This window comes from Crocodylus porosus, unplaced genomic scaffold (genome assembly GCF_001723895.1).
Source record: "Crocodylus porosus isolate Cpor-Errol unplaced genomic scaffold, CroPor_comp1, whole genome shotgun sequence".
Classification (NCBI taxonomy): Eukaryota; Metazoa; Chordata; order Crocodylia; family Crocodylidae; genus Crocodylus; species Crocodylus porosus.
The window spans coordinates 6,768,462-6,791,379 of NW_017728949.1; the positions used below are offsets into that span (position 1 = coordinate 6,768,462).

The window sequence follows — 22,918 nt, forward strand, 5'->3', positions numbered from 1 at the left end:
TCCCCACACTGTCAGCCCATGTTCATTTTGGCATCAATAATGACCCCAAGATCCTTCTCTGCCTCTACACTGAAGAGAAGGGAGTTCCCCAGCCTGTAGTTATTGTCAGTGTCGAAACCAATCCTGTTCTCATCCGCCCACCCCTGTAACCTGTTCAGATCCGATCGTAGCCTATTCCTTCCTTCTAGTGTGCCCGCTTCACCCACATCTTAGTGTCATCTGCAAATTTGAACATGGTCTATTTTACCCCTTGTCCAAGTCGCTGATGAAGTTGTTGAACAGTGCGGGCCTGAGGACTGAGCCCCACGGAACCCCACTGCCCACGTCCCTCTAGGTCAAATAAATCCCGTCCACCACCCTCTAGACACTTAGTGACCCATCTGACTGTGTAGGCATCGACACCACATCCTTGTGGACTGTCTGTGAATGCCACTGTTCTTGACCTTCATGTGTGGCACTCCTAGGGAGTGGGATGAGGGAGAAGGTCCCTTATCTCCTCCCTCCAGCACAAGAATCAGCTACAGCTCAGCCCTTAACATCTCCAGGGCCAGAATATGACTTTGTCAAAGACACTGCTTTGGCCTGAATGAACTCCTTCATGGTTGTATAACTGTTGTGTGTATTTGTTCCCCCGTGCTCCCAGCTTTCAATGCTGGGAGTACACTAGACCAGCGTTTCCCAAACTTTTTTGTACCAGGATCCATCTGTAGATATTGACGGCCAGTCCTCACCCAGTGCCCCCCACTCCTGACATGCTGTCCCCCACCCTCAGCCCTCAGCCCCCCCAGTGTGTGGGACGGGTGGGGCAGGGGGACCCCCAAGCAGCCCCTCGCAGGCTAGAGCCCTAACAGCCCACAAGGGAAAAGCCAGTTTCCCACATTTTTCTCCTTCAAAGTAGAATCCGTTTTTAAAGTTTGTTCATGACCCTTTCGTATATTCTTGTGACCTTCTTTTGGGTCGTTGCCCACGGACTAAGAAACACGGCACTAAAGCAGCGCACGACCTCCTTTTACCATATATTTTATTTTATAGGTGTAAGTTATTGCATCCCACAGGTTATTCTTCAGTTAGGTTTCAGGATGCTTTTTCTATACAGGCCTTCTCTCATTACCAAAGCATCCCAGCTTACTTGTTCCTGCTCTTAAGCAGCTGCAGCTGGTTTTTAGGAATCTTTAGTTTCCCTTTGTGATAATACTTCCATGTCCTTATTTTTCCCTTATTTCTCCTACAGTGCTTTGCTTTTGATTTCCAACACCAGCTCTTCCTTTTCCAAAACACTATGATCTCCTCCTGCTTGGCATGTAGCTTTAGTAAACTTTCCCAAGTAGTAGTGGGTGTCTACCATTACTGATGATGACAGCCAATAATTTCTTCTCCACATTCTCACACAGCTATAGAGTACGGCTTGGGTGAGGAATATTTTCCCACACAGACAACAACAGATGTCAGATTGACCTAAAGGTTGTTCTTTCCAAACAGTCCTCATTTCCCATTTACACACTAGGGTCTCTCCCTTGGCTACTTTTTGGAATAATCTCTGGAGACCTTAAGGTTATAAAACTCATTTTTACTTCCAAAGTGCTCATTCATCTACTTAATAATCTCAAAGCACTTTTCACATGTTGAGCTTCACATCCCCTCTGTAAAACATGCATGTGGACACAATGGCCTGTTTCACCAAAACTAAAGTGCAGCTACACTGAAGCTGAAACACAGCCGATTTTCAGCAAGGCAAAGTACTACTACAGGACAGGAAGTGAACTGAAACTGCAAGGAAAAATTAGGTAAGCCAAAACCAATTGCCTGAACTAGAATATGGTAGGAAACCAAAGCTTAAAATCTCTATTTTTCTAAAAAGTATTGTGGGAACTTGTCACCATGGAAGGCAGCACTATACATTTCTTATAAGTCAGTATCTCCTTCAGCACAGTGCCCTGAACTCATGGTAATGGGCAAGGGAGTTTTCTTTCTAATCTAGATCTGAGCACTGTAGATATCTCCTTCTTTCTTTTGTGAAGAAAGCCCCTTATGTTCCACTGCAAGGGCAGCCCTCTGCCAAAAAGATATTGGATGTGGTCCCATCATGATGTATATGTCAGACTTAAATGATTCAGGACATTCAGTGACTGAGGAGAATGAGAATGAGGAGAGAGTTCTTTTACTCATAAGCCTCCATTTCTAACTCAGCTCAAAACTGACCACTAGTTGGTAGTCAAATAGAAATGTAAGTGAAATGAGTTGAACGTTTTGTCATTAAAGTCTTAACCCAGTCACTTGCAAACAGTTATCCATATAATTGGCAGTGTTGTCTGCTGTTTGAGGGAACACCAATGTCTGAATGGTGCATGGAGATAGCCGTCCAGTGACACTAGAGGTGGTTTCTATATGTCTTTATTGAGGCAGTGTCATGGTACACAAGGAACTTGTAGTACTGTCACCAGCACTCCAGCTCCTTGGGAGATAAAGAACATCACTTTCAGGGTGTTCAACTCAGTGAGACTCACAAGGAATACATTCACTCACAAAGAGGAGTAGAAAAAAATGTCTATTTTTTTTTTTAAATAATACTATGAAAATTAACTTCCTTTTCATTCTTCTTTTGATCTGGTGAAGCCAGCAATGACTGAGCAAAAATGTAGTGCTTAAAATTCAAGGTTTTGATAGGAAAGTGATTCAGTGTATATGCTCTCCAAGGAACAAGGACCTTTGAAGGGCCTCTTTCCATACATAAAACTCTCACTAGAAAAAGGAGGTATGTTCTCTAAAGTGAAATGACAAGGTTTTTTTCCAAAACTAGCCAACTTTCTTGAACAGCCTTAGAAAGAGCAAATTTTAAAGAGCTCCTAGCCAAACTCTGTCAATGGTGGCCATTCTTTATGGCAAGAATGCCACAAGTTAAGTCCAAAGGATGACACAGTACCACTCCAAAAATAAACCATCACTTTCACTCAGTGCTGCTGAATCCTGTTGCAATTGGGACATAGCAACACTGAATTCAGTGGCACCTACTTTTGTGGCTCTGTAGGGCCAATCCTCAAGCCAGGACAGACCCCCCAATTCCCATCACCTTCCCAACTGCCACTCCAATCACCTTCCCCAACTCAAATGCTGCTCTGATCCTTGTCCCCTTCCCAAGCGCTGCTCTGATCCCATTGCTCTCCCTGATTCCCAGCACCAGCACCTCCTTTAACTTGCCACCCACAGCTCATGTGCCAAACACAATGACTGCCCATGCCACTTGCGGTACACATGCTGAAGGTTGGCCAGTTTGGTTTATATACCTCTCATCCATTTCTAATTAAATTATAACAAATCCCTTCAAGTTTATCAATGCAACAGAGTAGACATCTACATGGAAATAAACATAGCCAAAAACAAAATAACCTCCTCCCGCTCCACTCTTCTTCAATTCCATTGCTCTATTTCTATTGAAAAAAAACACTCCTGCTATTTCAGCTGTCATCAGCAGGAACCTTGGAAATATCTGTGACCAACAGCTCTTACACACCTTTCCTACGTCTCATGTTGCTAAACCCTGCAAATTATCTTCTAACCATCTCATGAAGCTGTGAATCTGATTCACTAAGTTGGTCACCTATTCATTTGCACTATCCCCTGAATATAATATAGAAAAATAACATCACATACTAGACTTATTCCCTCTATTATTCCCCTACTTCCTATCCCTTCGTTTTAATCTCCCACCATTTTCACCTTGATTTCACCTTCACTTCTCTTGCCATTTCTAAATACAATGCTCTCCCTCTTCCAACCCTAACTCTTAACAAATCTCTTCTTCCATTTCAGAACCACTCTCCCTTCCTATTCTTTAATGTTGCCTCTAGTGATCCAGTAGATCATTTTCTTTTTTGTATAACTGTGATTGCTTTTATTAAAGACTGTTTGGTTTTGTTATTCTTACCGATACTTTGAATCAAGGAGACTACATCCTGCAGTGTACAATATATGCATGTGGGCAACAACCTGAAGTCCATAAGGTATATGAGAAAATGAAAGCACTAAGGACCAAATTCACAAAGATAGTGAGGGAAATTAGGTAACTAAATACTTTGTGAATCTGCATCAGTAACTAGCTCTGATCAGATCCTAATTTACAAAAAGAAATCCCAAGGTCTCCAGATCATCACAAAACACACCACAGAGGCAGTCCTTTGTTTCTGGCCAGAAAGCATCTAGCCTACCATATGTTCCCCCCACATTAATATGAGGAAACTCAATGTGACAAGCTTCATCAGACTATATAAATCTGTTCCACTGGCCTTTGATCTTGCGGACAAAGTGAATCTTGGTGACTAACTCTTTCTTAGGTCATGTGTCAGATCATTTTTAGATATGCTTGTACATGGGCACTTACCAGCAGTCTCCTGCCTTCTAAATTAGGAGGTGGCTGATGACTACCTTTTTTTCCCCCCATTTCAATTACTTCCCCCTCTGTTGCCTGCTTCATTCGTAATTCCTTTCTAGGCATTTGTTAAGCCTCGACAAAAATTTCCATCTCTCAGAGAGACAAATTGTCACTGTTTTCACCCACCTTTGCTGTGTGATTAAGTGTGAGTGCATGTGTTAAGGCTGTATCTCGTGCCATCATGACTCTGTCTCTTCTGTCTGAATTCTTTATCTCATTCCCAGATGAGCTGCATGTCTCTCAAACACTCAACCTTTTCCTGCCATTCACAGCTCCCTTTCACACACTTCTCCCTACCTACTTCTTTACGTCCCCATTTCAGTCGGAATGAAATTCAGTCACGTTTTCTTAGCTTATTTACACAAACTCCATTTTAAATTTCCCAATTTTACTTTGGCTTCAGTTAAATATTTCTCATTTCCTTCCATTTAGCCAGTTTTTCCTTTCACTTCCAGATTAAATTCTCTCCCTTGCAGATAATTGTTTTTCCCTTTCCAAATGTCACCCAGAAGATCATCTCATAACCAGCATGTTGCATTAACCGTGCATTATGTGTGGCATGTAATGCTTTCCTGATTGTCTCCATATAATGCATCAGAACAATAAGGACAGTTTGTATAGCTCCTGGCACACTGTAGTTCTGACCCTGTTCTGGAGCCTCTGGATATCCTATTAATGTAAGGAGCTACAGAAGACCAGCTCAAATCTAGTGGGCTACTATCGTTTATTATTGTCTCCAACTCAGTTTGGAGACAATAGTCTCAGTTTATCCCATGGTAAAGCCAGCCAGCCAATTTCTGGTCACTGTTACATATGAACAGAAAGAATGCACACACACCGACTGAAAAAAAAGGTGCCTGAATTTCACAGAAAAGAGTGAATCCATTTGATCTGGCAGTCTTTGAACACAAGATGGGTGTTCCTCCTGTGGCTGTTTCACTCAGTCTGAACCCCAGACTGAGAGCTCTTTGTCCATAAATGCAATCTTGCCCTTTTACACAGAGCAGTCACTGGCAAACTGCTCTTGAATTACACACTCGCAAGCCACCAGCCAAAGGAAAATATCTCACAATCATTTCAGACCCTCCAGTTCAGGGACTGACTAAGCCAAGTGGCTATTGGCCATTGGCACTGTCGGATGCATTCACAACCAACAGCACATTATACTAATGACAGTTCCAACCAGTCTGCATGAAAAACAAAGAACCAAGCAAGATGTCTAGTCTATAATCTTCAGGGAGGAGGAAGGGAAGGAGGTGGCTCAAGCCATGTACAATAGACCCCAGAACTGCCAAAGTTGTACTACTATACAACTGCTCTCTGTTTTGGAAGCAGCTTGACTCTTTCTTTACAACAGCTAGCTTTGTTGTTCAGAGTGATCACACTTAAGCTCCTGACTCAATTCTGCTTGCAACCATGTAAGGAGAATCTGTTACAACACACGTCTGATTCAAAACAGGCCCAAGGCTCTGGCACAGTTCTTAAAATGAAGCTTGTCCTATCAATACTGCAAAATGGAACTGTGCTGGCAAACTATTTTCAGGGACAAGCCATTGCATAGCTGGGTCCCCCAGTATGGATGTACTGCTAGCAGAGACAAGACTGGAGCGGAAAGTGTTCCACTGCTGGGTAATCTTTATGCTTTCTGCACAGCCTTTATCCTCTGTTTTCTCTCTGTGAAGGACATTTTCCAACTGCCAAGAAATAATCATTCTAGCCTTCTTTGTATATCTTCACTCACAATGTTTAGTGCCTTAATGCAGTGAGGGCCAACCTTTTTGGCAGGTGTGCCACAAATTAGCTGTAAACTCTCCCCATGCCCCACTCTAATTCCCTTCCCCTGCCTGATGAGCTGCTCTGCTTTCTGCTCCCTGTCTTGTGCTCCCTGCCTAATCTGCTCTGCATTATGCTCCCTGCAATATCTGCCACTATGCTGCCTCTCCCCTTCCCAGTTTGCCGTGTCACATACACAGAAGCTGCCCTTGACAGTTGTGGACCTGTGCCACAGGTTGCCTACCCCTATCTTAGTCCATGAGCGGACAAACTGAACTATTTGCTATTCAGTTTCAAGAAAGGTCTCAGAATAAAGCTCTCCGGATCAATCAAAAATACTTCTCACTGTATATAAAGTATGAAACATATCTGAAACAAAGATAAGCCCAGGCAATGAAGGTAAGAAGGTGCTAGACAAAAGGTTGAGAGTTCAGGTGTGAGTTTGAGCTAGGCAAGGGGTCTGAAGCAAGGTTCCCTCCAAGCTGCATACGTGCGTGGCTGTGCACGCTTTAAAACCAAGCCGCGCACAAACTTACCAATGCCGCGCACCCACCCGGAGAGGAGCTGGGCTGTGGCTTCCCAGAGAAGAGTTGGGCAACAAGTTGGGCACAGAGCGTGGTGGAGGCACTGAAGCACTCCAGACTCCAAAACCATCAAAGCATAGTGGGACGTTTTTGCGAGATTTCTGTGCCAAATGGTGAATGTTTTGCAAGAGCATGAGCTTTTGCAACCCTCTCTGCCCTCGAATGACAAGAATTCTATTAGGTCAACCATTCTTGGGAAACATTCCACATTCTCTGCCAACTTTTGTCACATCTGAAATGGATTCATAAGATATGTCATTTCTGTTTTTCCGTCAGAATCTGAAGTAGGTTCAGACCTGGAGTAAGGAGGGTTTTGAATCTGAAATACTCATGTTCAACATCAGATATACTGGTTTGCTGTCCACATCCAGTTTAAAGGCTATGACTGAAACGTGTACTCTGCCAGTGACTGTGGCAGCTGTCTTCCTGAAAGACATCCTCAAAATGGAGAATAAATGTCAGAGGGAGTCAAACAATTCTCTTCTTAATCAAATGCACACAGACTTAAAAATTACTGGGGTACTCCCTTATCAACTGCCAGATTGTGGGGTCAGAGGTGAAGTCACTGTTCGCAGGATGGCTGCCATTAGTAAAATGCCTGTATTGAAAGATCAAAAGTAATGCCTTTATGCATGGTAACTTTTATAATGCTGTCTGGAGCATGATGGGTTTTGCTGTCTTAATTACATACAAATTTGTTTGATTTACTACCCTGCTTCAATACATTATTTTCTACTTCGCAAGATCACCATTGCTTCCAGGAATCTGCTTGTGTGATAAGATCATGAATGTAATGTGCAGTTATTGTAAGAGACCACACATTTCACAGTAAAATTGAGGAAACTGATTACAACCATTCCTTTGGAAACAAGAATAATCACATGATAAGACAGTGCTAATGGGAATTTATCATCTCTTCATCACATGTGAAGCTTAGAGAAAGCAGTGACACTAGTCAACTGCACAGTTATTACTGGAGATGACTGTTCCAACCAAAGTACTACTGGGGACTCTAAACAAATGACAGGGGATTGGGGATTCTGAATAACCAAATCTAAGCCAATTAGTATGCTGCAAATAACTTGTGGAACAAAAATCACATACAATAGCATTAATGTTAACCAATGTAAATTACTTTCTCTGCACATATCCTAATCTTCCTTTACACACACATACACACTCTCTCTCTTTCAGAGCTTGATAGTGACCCACTACTATGCTCTGGCTGTTTTTTGTCACTAGCATGGCCCAAAGTAACTAGAATTTAAGAGCACATGTATACATATACATACACATACATGCTATTATACTCTGCATGTGTGCATAAATATATATATACAGACAAGGTTCTTTGGATAAATCCAATATCTTTTATTAGATTAATTCAAATAGTTGGAAAAATTCTTCTTAGCAAGATTTTGGACACAAACACCCTTCATCAGGCTGAGGATATATGTAGTGCATACACATACATATAGATATTCACACACACACACACACACATACACACACACACTCACTACTCCCAAACCACATAGTTCAGATTTGGAATAAATCTTTTTTCTTCAAACAAGAACATAAAATTTACTGACAGTAGTTTCTGTTTCAAGCAATTAAGACTCAACTAAAATTAAAATTTTTCAAAGCTCCCTTTAGGAATTGTGAAGCCAAATACTGTATTTTAATGATGATATTTTAATAGGAATTGGGTATCCAAGTCCCTAAGGTAGCCCAAACAGATTGTGAACCAAAAGATCTTGATAGCGTATGAAACAACAGGTTGATTGTAGATAGTTAATTCCCCCTTCCCTTGAAACAAGAGCACAGAAACTGACCCACTTTTTTTCCATCACTTACACCATCATTTCATAGCTAGGAGCATCAACTCTGAGAAGTGGAAGCCTTTAAATAAAAAATAAATTATATGGTTATAGCTAGGCAGTAGGGGGACAAGAAGAGAGAATCACCCTACACAAGTACCTGTGTGAGTCCTCTGGTGAGCCTTTAAATGGGAGCTCTTTGTATAAACCTTCCGGCACCCATTAAACTGACAGCGATGAACCCTCTTCTTATTTTCTGGGGATGCCTCACCCCCTGCCCCTCCTTGTTCACTGTCGCTCTGCCCACTCTTTACTGTGCCTGCTGTTGCTGTTGCCACTCCCACCTTCACTGAACTCAGCGAAGCCTTCTTTGCCACCAGTTTTAATGTTACTGTGCCATCCACTGCTGAGAGAGTTTGTGAGGTTTTTACCAAATGGCGGCTGAGCTCAGGAGAGGAAGGGGGTGTTAATGAGGTCACTGCGTTGAGTTGGGCCTGGTTGACGGCGGTGTAGCCCTCTATAGAAGAGCTGGTGGGCTGCAGGCTGAGGCATGTCTCAGATAGCAGTTTGTCCCGTGAAAGAATGATGTCCATGTTAGTGCTTTTGTCACATGTACTTGTCTCCACAGGTAACAGAATGGGGTCCAGCCGTCGGATACTGTCCTCTGTATCTGGAACGGAGGCAGCATGAAGAAAACAGTCCAAATCCTCACCAAAGCTCTCTGAGATCTTCCTTGGCTCTGTCTGAAGATAACGTTCCAATTCGAGGCATGTCTGCAGAAGGTGGGGAAAGAAAGAAACCAACATCAGAAACCAATTGTGGGATTAACTACTGCTTAGGGCTGGGGAACCAGCACAGTAATCTCTCTGTGTCCAAAACAGTTCAAAAATAATCCTGGTACACGCAAAGCATTTATAGAGAAGGTACTGAAATGGATCTTCTCCTGTAAAGCAATTAGTCACTGGGCATAAACATTTCCAATACAAGGAATTTAATTTCAAGATCACCTGAATCCAAAGCACAGGTTGGCAGCGGCTCAGTCTACACTTAAAAATGGCACAATTTTGATGAAGCTCTTTAGGGCTAAAAACAGACATTTCCAGATAACCAGTTCCTTCTACTGGAACCTGAAAAGGCCTACTAGAATGGAAGATGTTGTCATTTTAGAGCTTTTTATGACACTGTAGGCATGGGACTCTGTATGCCAGATACTTGACCTACATGCACGTGTTACTTACACAGATCTGGAATAAGTTTCTGCAACACAAAAACTACTATCCTGTCTCTATCATAAAAGTTTCATTTGCATTAGCGTGGGATGAACCACATTACTCAACAAGTCAATTAAACTTTGTGGCAGCATATCTTCAACTATTTTCCGTAACCCACATTAGTATTTACAGAAAACAGTTAGAAGTAGTTGGGGGGGGGGGAGGTTTCAAAACTCCATTTTTCATACCCTGCTATCTGAAAAGCGTGGCTGATTTGGCAAGATGACTGTAATCCAATAGGACTTGAAGGGAGACAAAAGGTCTAACAAATACGTTTTAAGAACCCCTGAAACTTACCTCCCAAGACAGCATTTCAATAGATAATAAGATTCACATTTTACTCTGATTTTCAAAGCAGCTTGGTGGGATTTCAATGCCCAGTTAAATCTCAACCTGAAATTCCAATACCTCCCAACACTCTGGCTGGAAACAAACACCTATACTATCAGGAATAGAGTATACAGGTTTCATCAGCAGGTGTATAAATGACTCCCATTCATAGGTTTGGAAGGTGTCAAGAGAATTCCTTTAAGCTCATCACTGATGTAGGATTGAGTATTGTCTTTGCCTTGAGTAATCTTGTGGGAGTAATTTTATGTTTAGGGACAGAAGGAAACATTTTGCAAGCAATTAATTTAATTGTTTTTCTTTTTTTTAGTGATAAGTGTTAGAATTTGTTCCTTCCTCTGGAATGACAGCATGGAGATAGAGTCCATGGTAGAGCACAGACAAGGCAGTGATAAATACAACTGAGAGCAGCACAGCAATTTACCTCAAAGATACCATTTTCAGGTACGTAATTTTATATATTACGTGTCTATCCATGCCAAGCCTGAAGCTAGGAGCTCAGCAGATCAAACCCATATTAGTTCCAACATTGATTACCTTAGACTTGAGCAAGTCTCTTATATTTTCTCTACTTTGGTTTCCCAACAGTCAGGTGAAGTTGTTGCATCCTAATCCACCACTGAGTAATTGCATTTGGAAAGCACTTTAGAGATGACATTCTTATTCTTTGGCCTTCCCCCAGCAAGAAAACCAAGATTTTAAAAAATGTACTGAATCTGGTTGCCCCACTGAAGATACTGTAAGTGCACTGCTGCACTTTCCAGGCTGCTTCTGACCCCTGGCACTTTAAACATGGCTCAGAGACCACTTCATTTATACCGACTTGGTTACCATGGGGTATTGTGGGAACAGCAAAACAATGTTATTCATAAAACTCTCTTGGGCCTGCTATGTCAGGATGAGTATCAATTCAACAGCCCCTGGGTTTCCTTATCTTCACCAAGGCTGTGTCCAGACAAACGCAGATGTCTGCGGCACCACATACTGCACAATCAGTTGTTCTCCATGGTGCAAGGGAGCAGTGTGGAGGGGTTTTTTGACTCTTGGATATCCAGGAAAAATGTGGAGTGTTGCACGCAGCGGCAGCATGTGCCACCCCAAGCCAGAGCCTGCCAGTCAGGCATACTCCACTGCCAGCCAGGCTCCATGCAGCAGGATTGCTGCTGCTGTAGCCCCAGGAAGCCCCCAAGACCTCAGGTAAGGTCGCTGGGGCCAGCCTCTCCTACCCCACCTGAGGTAACTTGCCGTGTGCCACAGGACGCGTGGTATAGGCATTCCCCAGGGACGACCAGCAGTGGCATAAGCTGTGCCAGTACTAGTTGTCCCCAGGGAAACAAATGTCCATGCACATCTGGACATGACACCAGGGTACACAGTGGTGAAGGTACTCTAGATACTGAAACGAGCTAATCCCCATTATGTTTCTATCAATTCATATAACCTCTATTATACTAGCACCTGAATGCTTCAATGGCTTTTTTCTCACAACTGCTCCACTAGGCAGGAAAGCACTGTTACTCTTCATCACAGGGAAAAGTAGGACACAGGATAAATGACTTGTTTGACATCACTGCTGAAGTCTGTGGCAGAACAGGGATTTGAAAGCCAGTTTCTCATGTCCTATGCTGCCAATCCTACCTTTCCTCTCTATGGCCAGGTACAGACATTACACTTTTTATCGGTATAAGTGATTGGATAACAGTCTTTACCCATAACAGAATAGATGCTTGATACAGACTGGTTTAAAAATGGTAGATCGCAGTCTAAGATTTTCCCCCTCCACCAAAGGGAAAATGCGTGTTCTGTTCACTACTGATCTAAACTACGCAGTTTACAGAAAACCATGCATCTTAGATCGATTCTGCCTCAGGCTTTTTGAATGTCTGTACCTAGCCTATGTAGACAACAAGACAGTATTGTATTTTTGGGGCAGATATGCACTTTTTCTTTTACATTATCACTAGAACTGCTATTTCACAAAGAAACCACTAGAACTGCTCTGTTTCACAAGGAAATAGAGACTGCAGCCAGCAGAGGATCCTTTTCTTTTTCAGTTAGTAGTTCAAATGAAGCCTCTGATAAAAGCCAAACCCAAGCTATCAGGTTATTTTTTTCCCCTGGTCCCCTCTTAGTAATTTTCAAATTCCAAGAATAAAATTGTAAAGCTAATTCAGTACAAATTAAAGTTAAGGACTTGAGATCCCTGTTCAAGTTCCTGATATGTTTCTCTAGCTCACAGTCCTGTTTCGGAAGTTGAGAGAAATTGCCTATTTGTACTTTTTTCCTTTTTCATTAGTTGTTTTGGAACAGCTCCCATTTCCTCCTGCACAATGCAAATCAGCCCTGGGAACAGCCGCCCATTTCATTCCCCATTTGCTGCTTAGAAGAAGAAGCTGGTGAAACAACTGGAATCGGCATTAAACATTCAAGCAAGTTGTCACAGCTTCACATGTTACTGCTGCCTAATCTAGCAGGGAATGTGTGTGTGAGCGTAGGAGAAGCTTTATACCCTGAAACAACCCCCACCCTCTGCTTCAAATGAATGCTGTGCATTTGCTTTGTGGGGGAGGCAAGTTCTTTCAACATTTGCTTAGAAACTTTCTCTCTCCCTCGCTAACAAAACTCCCAAGCAGCCGCAGCAGTGCCCACCACTAGTGAGAACGCGCTGATCAGCTGTAAGATGAACAACTGTTTCCTGAACTAGTTACAGATCCCACGGATATTGCTGTTGTGGGTGCCAGTAATGACTTTATAAGCCTGTCAGTCACAGGCCTACTCTCTCACTCGTCTCAGCAAATGAGCAACACCGCAATCACTGCTGCTTAGGTACCAAAAATGGCACGTAGCATCCTGGGATGTGTGTACCACATGAGCCACGGTGCCTGGGCTACCCATGCTAGACAGTGATATAAGGCAGGCTGCTCTTGAGGAAAGAAAAGGCTCCTTTTCTGTGTAAGCAAGGATCCTGACACAGCAAGGAAAACAGATCCAACTTGGGATCACAAATCTCTCCTGGGGCATCACAACAGATGTCACAATGGAGTTGGTGGGGAGACATTCAAAGGTGCAAATAGGAGGTAGCACGCATTCCCCTTGATCCGCAATGAGGTGACAATCTATGAAAATCCCCCCTCCCCCCCATCATGAAAAGGATGAAGCTTTTCAGCTACCCCTGCTCATTTAATTTTGGCCTAATCGTCCAGTTAGCCTTTGTCCTCTGGGAAAGAAACAGAGATTTGGGGCTTAATAAATAAAAAGCTCCTGAGGGAGAGAAAGCATAATCCTAGGTTAGGGCAAAAAGAGACAGACAGAGACACACAGCCATTAAATCCAGTGACAGTCACATGACATTTCAATTGCTCTAACATTAGAAGGCCTGTGTTCTGTCTCCTCATTTCCCATACAAGGAGCAGGGAGGCACTGTCCCTTTAAGGCATAACTACCCCCATGACAACAATAGTAGTCCTGACAGTTTTTCAGCTTCACCATTAATTTTCCATAAAGAGCAGTTTCTCAACGAGCCCTTTTCAGGCAAGTCCTGATGCTTCAGAAACCTGTAATTATTCTTGGTTCCCCACCCCCCACAGTCTTTGCACCTGTGTCAGTTCAAGACACCAGCTGGTCATGTCTTGCCTTCTGCCTCTGAAATCCAAAACCAGCAGATCAAGCCCATCTCCCCACAGTGGGAAAGAAAACGACCAAAAGCAAAAGAAACAATATAACAAACACCATCTTCCCCCTCCTCCCCGCCTCGATCCCTCCACCGAGCCCATAGGAAAACACTGAGCCAGGAAAGCCTTTCGTCTAATCAGCATTGCAGACAAAGCCACAAAACAAAAGGGAAACGCCTGATGGGGTTAACACCGCTGCTCGCCTTCCTTTTACCCCCAATCCCAGTCCCACCTGCTGCTGTGTTGACGAAAAGCTGGCACTTACACGAAGAGACAAAGCTTCTTTCCTCATGAGCGCTCCCATGCTTGGGCTCAGTACCTTACATGACCTTTCTCTCTCTCCATCCCAAGTCACTGGAGGAAGCAGACTCTGGTTGCTGGGCTGCTTTGTATTTCTATAGGTCCCAGTTTTCTTCAGCACCTCTCAACACATCATCACATAAGTTCACCCTCAGCCTCAAGCCCTCAATCAGAGGCAGTGGGATTGTCCGAGATGTACACCAGTAGACATCAGACTTCCCATTATACTGCCCATTTTGAGGGATAGGATGACACATCTGTCTCCAACATCCTCCATCCCACCCCGGGTTCACTGGATGCTATGCTAGCAAGTGCATCCATTACTGCCAGCTGGAGTGGAGGCCAGTGTATGACTGTGACACAGCCAGATCGCAGCCTGGTGCTACCTCCCTGCAGCCCCATGCTGCCTCCAGCCAATCCCAGCACACCCAGATTAGGTCCAGGCCACCTCTGTGTACCAATCTAGCATGTAATCCAGCCCACAGGGGTCCCCATAAGTCTGGAAATTTGCCCACAGAAGAGCAGCAATTGCTGCCACCACTCCCCTACCACCAAATTTTTAGACTTTTGGGGACCCTCAAGGCCAGATGACATCACTTTGGGGACTGGATCTGGTCTGTGTGCTGGAGCTCGAGCACCCTTGCTTTAAATGGTCACAATGTGTTTGTGATGGAATGAGCGGGAATTTGGGTCTTGAATGAAGGACAGTCCCTAAGCAATGTGAACTGAAGGATATGCTTATTGTCCTTTAGGATGGTGTAATGTAGGAACCCTGTTGGATGTCTATGGATAATTCCTGTCCAGACTTTATGTAATTTAGAGCAGTAAAGACTCCAACTGGAAGAGGCAAATGGCTTGTGTCAAGTACATGATAACACACATGAGGCTACTGGTTGCAGTCAGGCTGTTTTTTTCAGGCTAGGCATCAAAAGTGACTCGATGCTTCAACCCACCTGCCCCGATTAACAGAGGTCATTTTCTTTGTACTTTCTTTTTGATTCAGCAGCTAAAAGTAAGGACGATTCACAGCTGACAAATAATAGGATGTGACTGCACTATGCTCTATGCTCACGCAAAGGGCTTGCAGTCTTGCATGTGGACTTTTCCTAAAAGACCTCAGCTGGATTGATTCTTCATTTCCAAATACAATTGCAAAAGAGCCACTTTCACAGCAAGCATCTGTATTGCATCAAGTTCTCAGGACACTAAATAGAAGGTAACTCTAATGCCCACATAGGTAGCTAACAGCACTTTTGGCTTTTTATGTAAGTCTATCCCAGACACAGCTGGTGAACTCAAACTGGCCGGTTTGCTGCCGGCCAAGCACTGTGGCCAAGAGCGGGGAGGCTGCAAAACACCCCACTCCTGGCTGGCTGCAAACCTCACCCCACTTGAGTGTAATGCTCCACCCACCCCACCAGTCTGAGTTTACCAGCCATGCCTGGTCTGTCCTACAATATTATGTGCACTGTTGAGTATCTGGGTGAATGCAGATACTTTCATACTCAGGTTGAATATGAAGAGTCAGAGCCTCAAATGGAATAAACCAGCGTATCTTCATTTACTTCAATTGATCTATGCTATATCAACGGAAGATCTAGCTGGTATACTATGTTGCTACCACCACAGCCTGTGCTAGCACTGATCCAGTGTGATTCAGAGTTTAGCGCTTGTCAGTTCACAAAAGCATGCCATGTAATCCACATGCCTCCTTCCCTCCAACACTCTTTCTGTTGGAAGTAATTATAATGTATTGAACAACATCAACATGCTCTGCTCTGTACAATACAAAGAGACTGAAGCCTCAGTGTTTTCCTCTTGGGAGTCAAAAGTGAAACAGTTCTAATTTTCAAAAGACTTGCTGACCTACCTCTATGTACTGCAGATAAAGGAAGTTTAACCACTGACTTCAATAGGAGTAGGTGACAGTCAACATGGTACACTTTCATATCTCACCCTATGGCTCAGGCTGCAGTCTCAGGGTTGGAAGGGCTGGCTGTTTTTAAATCTGCAGGCCCTGATGCCCTCCACCCACGAGTGTTGAAGGAGCTGGCGGGGGTCATTGCTGTGCCCTTGGCCTGGCTGTACAAGCGATCATGGTCCATGGGCCAGGTGCCTGGAAATGGAAAACTAGCCAATGTGGTCCCCATTTATAAGAAAGGGAGAAAGGAGGACCCAGGAAACTATAGGCCCATAAGCCTCACATCGGTCTTGGGGAAAATCCTTGAAAAAATTATGAAGGATCACATCTGTGAGGGGCCAGCAGGGGAGATCATGCCCAGGGGAAATCAACACGGGTTCATCAAAGGCAGGTCCCGCTGGATCAACCCGATGGCCTTTTATGACCAGGTAACTAAATCCCTGGATGATGGTGTTGCCATGGATGTAGTCTTTCTGGACTTTAAGAAGGCCTTTGATACTGTCTCTCATCCCATTCTCATTAATAAATTGAGCATTGATGCTTACACAGTTGAATGGGTCAAAGATTGGCTGATGAGGTCCACCCAGAGAGTGGTGGTGGATGGGTCGTACTTAACCCGGTGGGATGAATAGTGGGGTCCCTCAGGGCTTGGTCCTGGGGCCTACACTGTTCAACATCTTCATCAGCAACTTGGACGAGGGGGTGGAAAACACATTGTCCAAGTTTGCCGATGACACCAAGATGTGGGGAGAGGTAGGCATGCTCGAAGGGACAGAGAGGCTGCAATTTGATTTAGACAGACTACAGAAGTGGGCGGATGGTAATGGGATGGTGTTCAATATAGATAAATGCAGGGTGCTGCGCCTGGGGAGAAGGAATCCACAGCATACGTACAGGCTGGGGAGCTCCCTCCTTGTGAGCACAGAGGCGGAAAGGGATCTTGGAGTCATTATTGACTCCAAGATGAACACGAGCCACCAATGCCAGACTGCAGCCAGCAAAGCCAACCACACCTTGTCATGCATCCGAAGATACATCTCAAGCTGGTCCAGAGAGGTGATACTCCCTCTCTATGCGACTTTGGTCAGGCCACAATTGGAGTACTGCATCCAGTTCTGGGCACCGCACTTTAAGAAGGATGTGGCCTGCCTTGAGAGGGTTCAGAGGAGGGCCACCCGCTTGGTTGGAGGGCAATAGGGCAGGCCCTATGAGGAGAGGCTGAGGGACCCGAACCTGTTCAGCCTCAGCAAGCGGAGGCTGAGGAGGGATTTGGTAGCTGCCTACAAAATCATTAGGAGAGATCAACAGCAAATAGGAAGGGCCCTATTCTCCCCAGTAGCACCTGGGGTGATGAGGAACAACGGGCAGAAGCTGCTGGAAAATAGGTTCAGGTTAGAGATTAGAAGGCATTATTTTATTGTTAGGGTGGCTAGGATCTGGAACCAACTTCCTAGGGAAGTGGTCCTTGCTCCTACCTTGGGTAAATTCAAAAAGAGGTTGGATGACCACCTGTCTGGGGACGTGTGATCCCAGCGTGTGCTCCTGCCAGTGGCTGAGGTTCAGACTAGATGATCTGTTCAGGTCCCTTCTGACCCCAAACTACTATGAAACTATGTCAATTTCAGATATTTCCAATGAAGTTAGTGGGGTTATCCCTGACATTCACATCCATGCAATACTTCAAAACTAGCCCATCTATACAGGCCCTTAAAGAAAGAAGTTTCAGCCCATTTCTCTAGGGAATCATAATGGTACTTATCTCCTGAAGCTCAATAGTGGGTTAACCAAAACCCAAATACTTAAACTGAAGACTCAGGAAAAGACATAATCAACATTTTTAGTTGATTTCTCTCCTTTATTGATACTGAGATATTTTATTATGTCTTGATTTTAAATTTTTCTAGCAATCTATGGAAAGTTTGCATCTGAAATGTGCTACTTACTTTAAGTGCCATTTTATTGCAGATATAATGGGACATCAAACTCCAAACTTGGAAGCTATCCAGAACCTAATTAAGAAGCTTGGTGCTTTGATTGAGTTGTGACAGAGAATGAAAATGGTGACTGTGTTCTACAGGCTGGCATGATCTACAGCAGGGGCAGGCAAAATATGGCCTGTGGGCCAGATCTAGCAAGTCAGATCCAGCAAGCCAGGCCATTCTATCCAGCCCACGGGACCCCTAAAAAATTTTAGAAAATATTTCTCTGCTCCTGGCTGCCTGTCAAAGATGACAGGATACAGGGGCAGTAGGACCCAAGGGGAGCCATCAGCAAGATGCAGCAGCCCAGCCCCTCCCCATCCCCAGCCATTTCCCTGCCTTCCTTCCCCCACATTGCTTCACAACCATATGGCTCCCAGCTGCATTGATGGATCGCGGGAGCACAGGGCTGCACCAGTACCCTGGGGCTGTGTGTATGTAGGGACGGGGGGTGTATGTAGGGAAGGTGAGCATGTGTGTGTTTGTGTGTGTGTGTGTTTGTTTGTAGGGTGAGTCCCACATGCATACCCCACCATACACATGTACCCACACTGCCTCACACACCCAGCCACCCCCCACAAGCCCCAAACCCACTCACACCCCACATATCCACACACACCCACATGCTCCCTCACCCCACACCTCCCACATCTATCCACCCTCACAGACACACCCATACCCTCCTCCACATCCCCACACACCCACAGCCCCCCACAAACCTATACCCACCCCCACCATATACAAGAGTAAGACTTAATTTTAAACTATTATATACAATCATCTCTATGTACACTACACAAACACATGTAAACCAGAACATTTTTTTAATCAAACTAATGAATGTTGTAGATGTTTGCTTTTTAGAATATAATTTGGTATTTTTCTGGTTCCGAGATGGCAAAACCCCTTGCTGAAAGGAGTATTTCTGGGGGCAAGGGGAGGGACTTATGGTGGCAAAGGTCAAGAGTTAGGGGGTGGGACTTCCAGTCACAAGATGGTAACCAGGGGGTGGGGCACCTGTCAAGGCGTGGGGCTACTACCCATGCGGCCCTCAACAGCTTGCCAAAACTGGGTGAGTAGCCCTCTGCCTGAAATAATAGCCTGCCCCTGATATACAGACTCAGTGTAATCTAGTTAAAGAGTCTCCCTGTGAGGCAGTTTGCTAGAGCCAGATTTGGTACTTCTGCTTTGGCAAAGTCAAGATCCACCTTCCATTTCAACCACTATTTTCCAGATGCACATAAAAAGATCTCATCTATAATGTAAATTATTGTAAAAGTCTCATGTTCACAAAGGTGGCTTCCAAATATGTGCAGTAACATTAGCCTGAATATGCAGATGGCCTGAAACAAGTGTATGGAGAGATGTAAGCTACCCCCTTTCCTCTCAACTGCAACATGAATGCTGACGGCTAATGAAATGGCATCATCATTTCTTCCTTCGCTGCTGCTCACACTGGCAGAGGCATCATAGCTTTCTCATTCCTGAACACAGTAATGGATACTGTGGTGGGGTCTACTGGGGCAGACAGTTACTAGAGTGGAGAATGTGGGATTTAAAACTAATCCACAGTCCACAAATAAACTAAGATGCTGATACATCTTCCTGCTACCCAAGGTTATCTACTTCCTGAATAAAAAATCAGTACCAGAACAAACCCTGCCCCTGAAAATCCCATGACACAAGCACCCATGGATTCCAAAATCTTTGTCTGTCTCACACCCAACTGCCAAAATCTCCAGTTTTTCCTCTCAGCAACTTCTATAGTGCTGCTGCTAATTTTCAGTACAAAAAGTTGCAGCACACTGTGGGTGCCTATACGTGAGTGCAGAAAATGCTTCAACATGCTGGAATTCCAGCACATGGGAGAAGCTTTGATTAATCAAGTGTGCTGGAGCGTGGCAATTACTGAGCTCCAACAGCCTCCTGCATTTCATGTATCTGCATCCCCACGCTTCAAAAGCTTGGTGGGGGGTGCTTGAGCTAAAGTTCATTGAACAACCTTCGGTTCAAGTGCTCCTACCACCATTTTGAAGTTCAGGAATGCTGATATATAAGATGTGGTGGCGCTTTAATTACAGCAGCCCTCAGAGCTGCTCTAATTAAAGCCCCAAACCCCAGAGCACATGTAAAAGTGCACTTAACGTTTAGTACTTGGGACAGCATAAAATGGACTACATGCAATAATAAAATAAGTTACATGGAGCACACCACTTCACTGATATATTTTGAAATGGACATATGGTGGGCCCTGGCATATGATGACTGGTAACGACCAAAGTCTGATGTCCCAGAAAGTCTGTTCTATTGCAAATGCTTTAAAACAATCTAAATGCTAAACACATTAAATATCATCCCTGTACATCTTGCCTTCAGGATGTATGTGCAAAAAAGGCCTGTTAGTACATTTAAACTTGGCATTTATCCAGGCTCAGATATGGTTTGGCCAAGGTGTTAACTGGGTAGGCTCTCATCCACACGTGGCTATGCCCTTGCACAACATTGCTTAGCTTGAACTGGTTTAGATAGCAACACGGTCTGGGGGCAGGCAATAGTGTACAAGTTTGTGACCTCTCCAGGATAACTTAGTTCTAATGAGCAACTGAAGACACTTATCTTTGTTCATAAATACTCCACAAAAATTCTTTTTGGGTCAAATTTTCCCTGTTTTGACCACAGCCAAAAAGATTAACTTTTAAGGATACTCATTTAACAATGCAAGTTTGTCCACTTGTTCAAATGTCAAAACCCATTTCTTGTGTTAGCTCTGTGAACTTTAACCCATATGTTTTGGATAAGAATGTAAAAAGATGCTGAAGTCATGAATTTCAAACTTTCCTTGTTTTGCTGGTCTTCTACAGCCTCAGTGCAATAAAGCTAAATGTCAGAACACTTCTGTGTATTCAATTATTGCTGAGATTCACCATTTTCAGACATGCACAATACAATTTTTCTATTATTCTGAGGAAATGACCTTCATTGCATCCTGAAATTATGTCAGATTTCAGGCATCCTAATGAATTCTAATAGCCAGAAACTCCAGTTGCATACATTGGCAAAATTCTATCGATTTAAATGGAACTATTTCAATTTACACAAGGGAGAAAGTGTTCCATGTGTTTCAAATAGAAAGTCAGAACCCAAGTCTTTCACAATACAGGTAATCATAAATAAAGACCCCAAGTTTGTCAGTGGTCATCCCCAGTGTTAAGTAAGTATAGCCATAATAAACAGTGGATGCGTCTACATGTTCATTAATGTGTTTTTGCTAATGCACATTCAATTAGAACCTCTATTGTCAGGTACTAGAAAAAGGTGCATTAGCCTATTTTGGCACACGTTAGCAAAAGCACATAGTTATTTTGTGATGCTTTAATGCACATTAAAATAAGCTAATACACATTACAGCACATGTGTAGATGTGTCCACTGTTACACATTTCTAATCCAAAGTTGTTTGCTTTAAAAAAAATAAATCGATAACTCTCTTACTTTTGGGCTCTGACCAAGCATAGTAAATTATAGTATACTACTTTTGGAGGAAGCAAATAAAGGGGCAGTGGCTATGGATGATTGGATTCCAGAAGCATCTTGATAAATACCTTCAGATAAAAGACACGTACAAATTCCAAATTGAATGGCTAAAGGGTTTTTTTGTTGTTGTTGACTTTTTTAAAGACACCATGAAAAATTGCATGTAAAATCAACCAGCCACAACAACAAAAATACTAGCAATGTTAATGTAATATTTGGAATGGGCAATCAAGCATTCAGGGCCAAGAAATTCCAAAATTCATGCCTCAGCATTCAACCTTCATGCAACAGCTTCAAAAAACATCATTATGTATTTGTCAAATAGCAGCAAAAACATATAATACACACTAGTTTCTAATACAATCTTACATAGTCCATTGTGATAGACTTTGCAGGTAATGATATTTTGAGAGATAAGAAAAATAATAGTAGAAGTTTTCAGAATATTTCTGAAGAGTGCTTTGAAATAGAAATTATGTATGTAAGCTTCAAAGTGTGCACCTAACTTTTCTCCAAACTGTAAACTTTTCTCCAAACTGGTGAATGAGTATATCTGATTTTGGATCCACCTCTAGTTGTGAGTTATAAATAGTAAAAGGAGATAATTAACTTCTCCAATTGCCAGATCCAGCTCCCAATGCAATCAATGGCTCAGGTTCCAAGAGTACACAAGAGCATGACAAACTGCTCCAGGAAGTGCATGAGAAAAAAAAAATTCTGATGGCTCTGCAATTTACAAAGTAAAACAATATTTTAGATCTTGATCCTGCAGGGAGTTTCACCCACACGGGTTGTTGAAGTGAGATCTACAGGAGGGCAGGAATCTTTGCGCATTGCCTTGGATCAGAATACAGACTAACAGCATGATAAATACTTGTTAACATCTACAGCTAGGTTAACTTTCAAGTCCACCAAATATGATATACATGTACAAATGTCAGCTGTGATCCTGCACCAACCATATCGACATCTATGAATCTATATTCAAAAGCGCATACAAGGTGAAATTAAAATAAGTTGTAAATTATTTCCTTTTCTCTAGCCTGATGTATCAACACACAGCAGCATAACACTGGTCAGGCTGCAGCTGGAGTACTGCGTCCAGTTCTGGGCGCCGCACTCCAAGAGGGATGTGGACAACATGGAGAGGGTCCAGAGGAGGGCCACTCGCATGATGAGGGGGCAGAAGGGCAGGCCCTACGAGAAGAGGCTACAGGACCTGAACCTGTTCAGCCTCCACAAGAGAAGGCTGAGGGGTGATCTACTGGCCTGTTACAAACTAGTCAGGGGGG

The 22,918-nt window shown here is 43.5% G+C and overlaps 1 protein-coding gene and 1 long non-coding RNA gene across 3 annotated transcripts in view; both read right to left on the reverse strand.

Annotated features, from left to right (window-relative positions):
- The window catches only part of KLF7 (Kruppel like factor 7), a 79,940-nt gene that overhangs the window by 29,155 nt on the left and 27,867 nt on the right, over window positions 1-22,918 (reverse strand). For both annotated transcript variants that reach the window (XM_019554455.1, XM_019554456.1), the window contains exon 2: window positions 8,764-9,376. In XM_019554455.1, coding sequence (XP_019410000.1) covers window positions 8,764-9,376 — 613 coding nt within the window. The remainder of the gene's footprint in view (window positions 1-8,763; window positions 9,377-22,918) is intronic.
- Window positions 15,251-22,918, reverse strand: part of LOC109323063 — a 22,868-nt gene continuing 15,200 nt past the window's right edge. The window contains exon 3 of the long non-coding RNA XR_002104533.1: window positions 15,251-15,260. This is a non-coding gene — a long non-coding RNA (uncharacterized LOC109323063). The remainder of the gene's footprint in view (window positions 15,261-22,918) is intronic.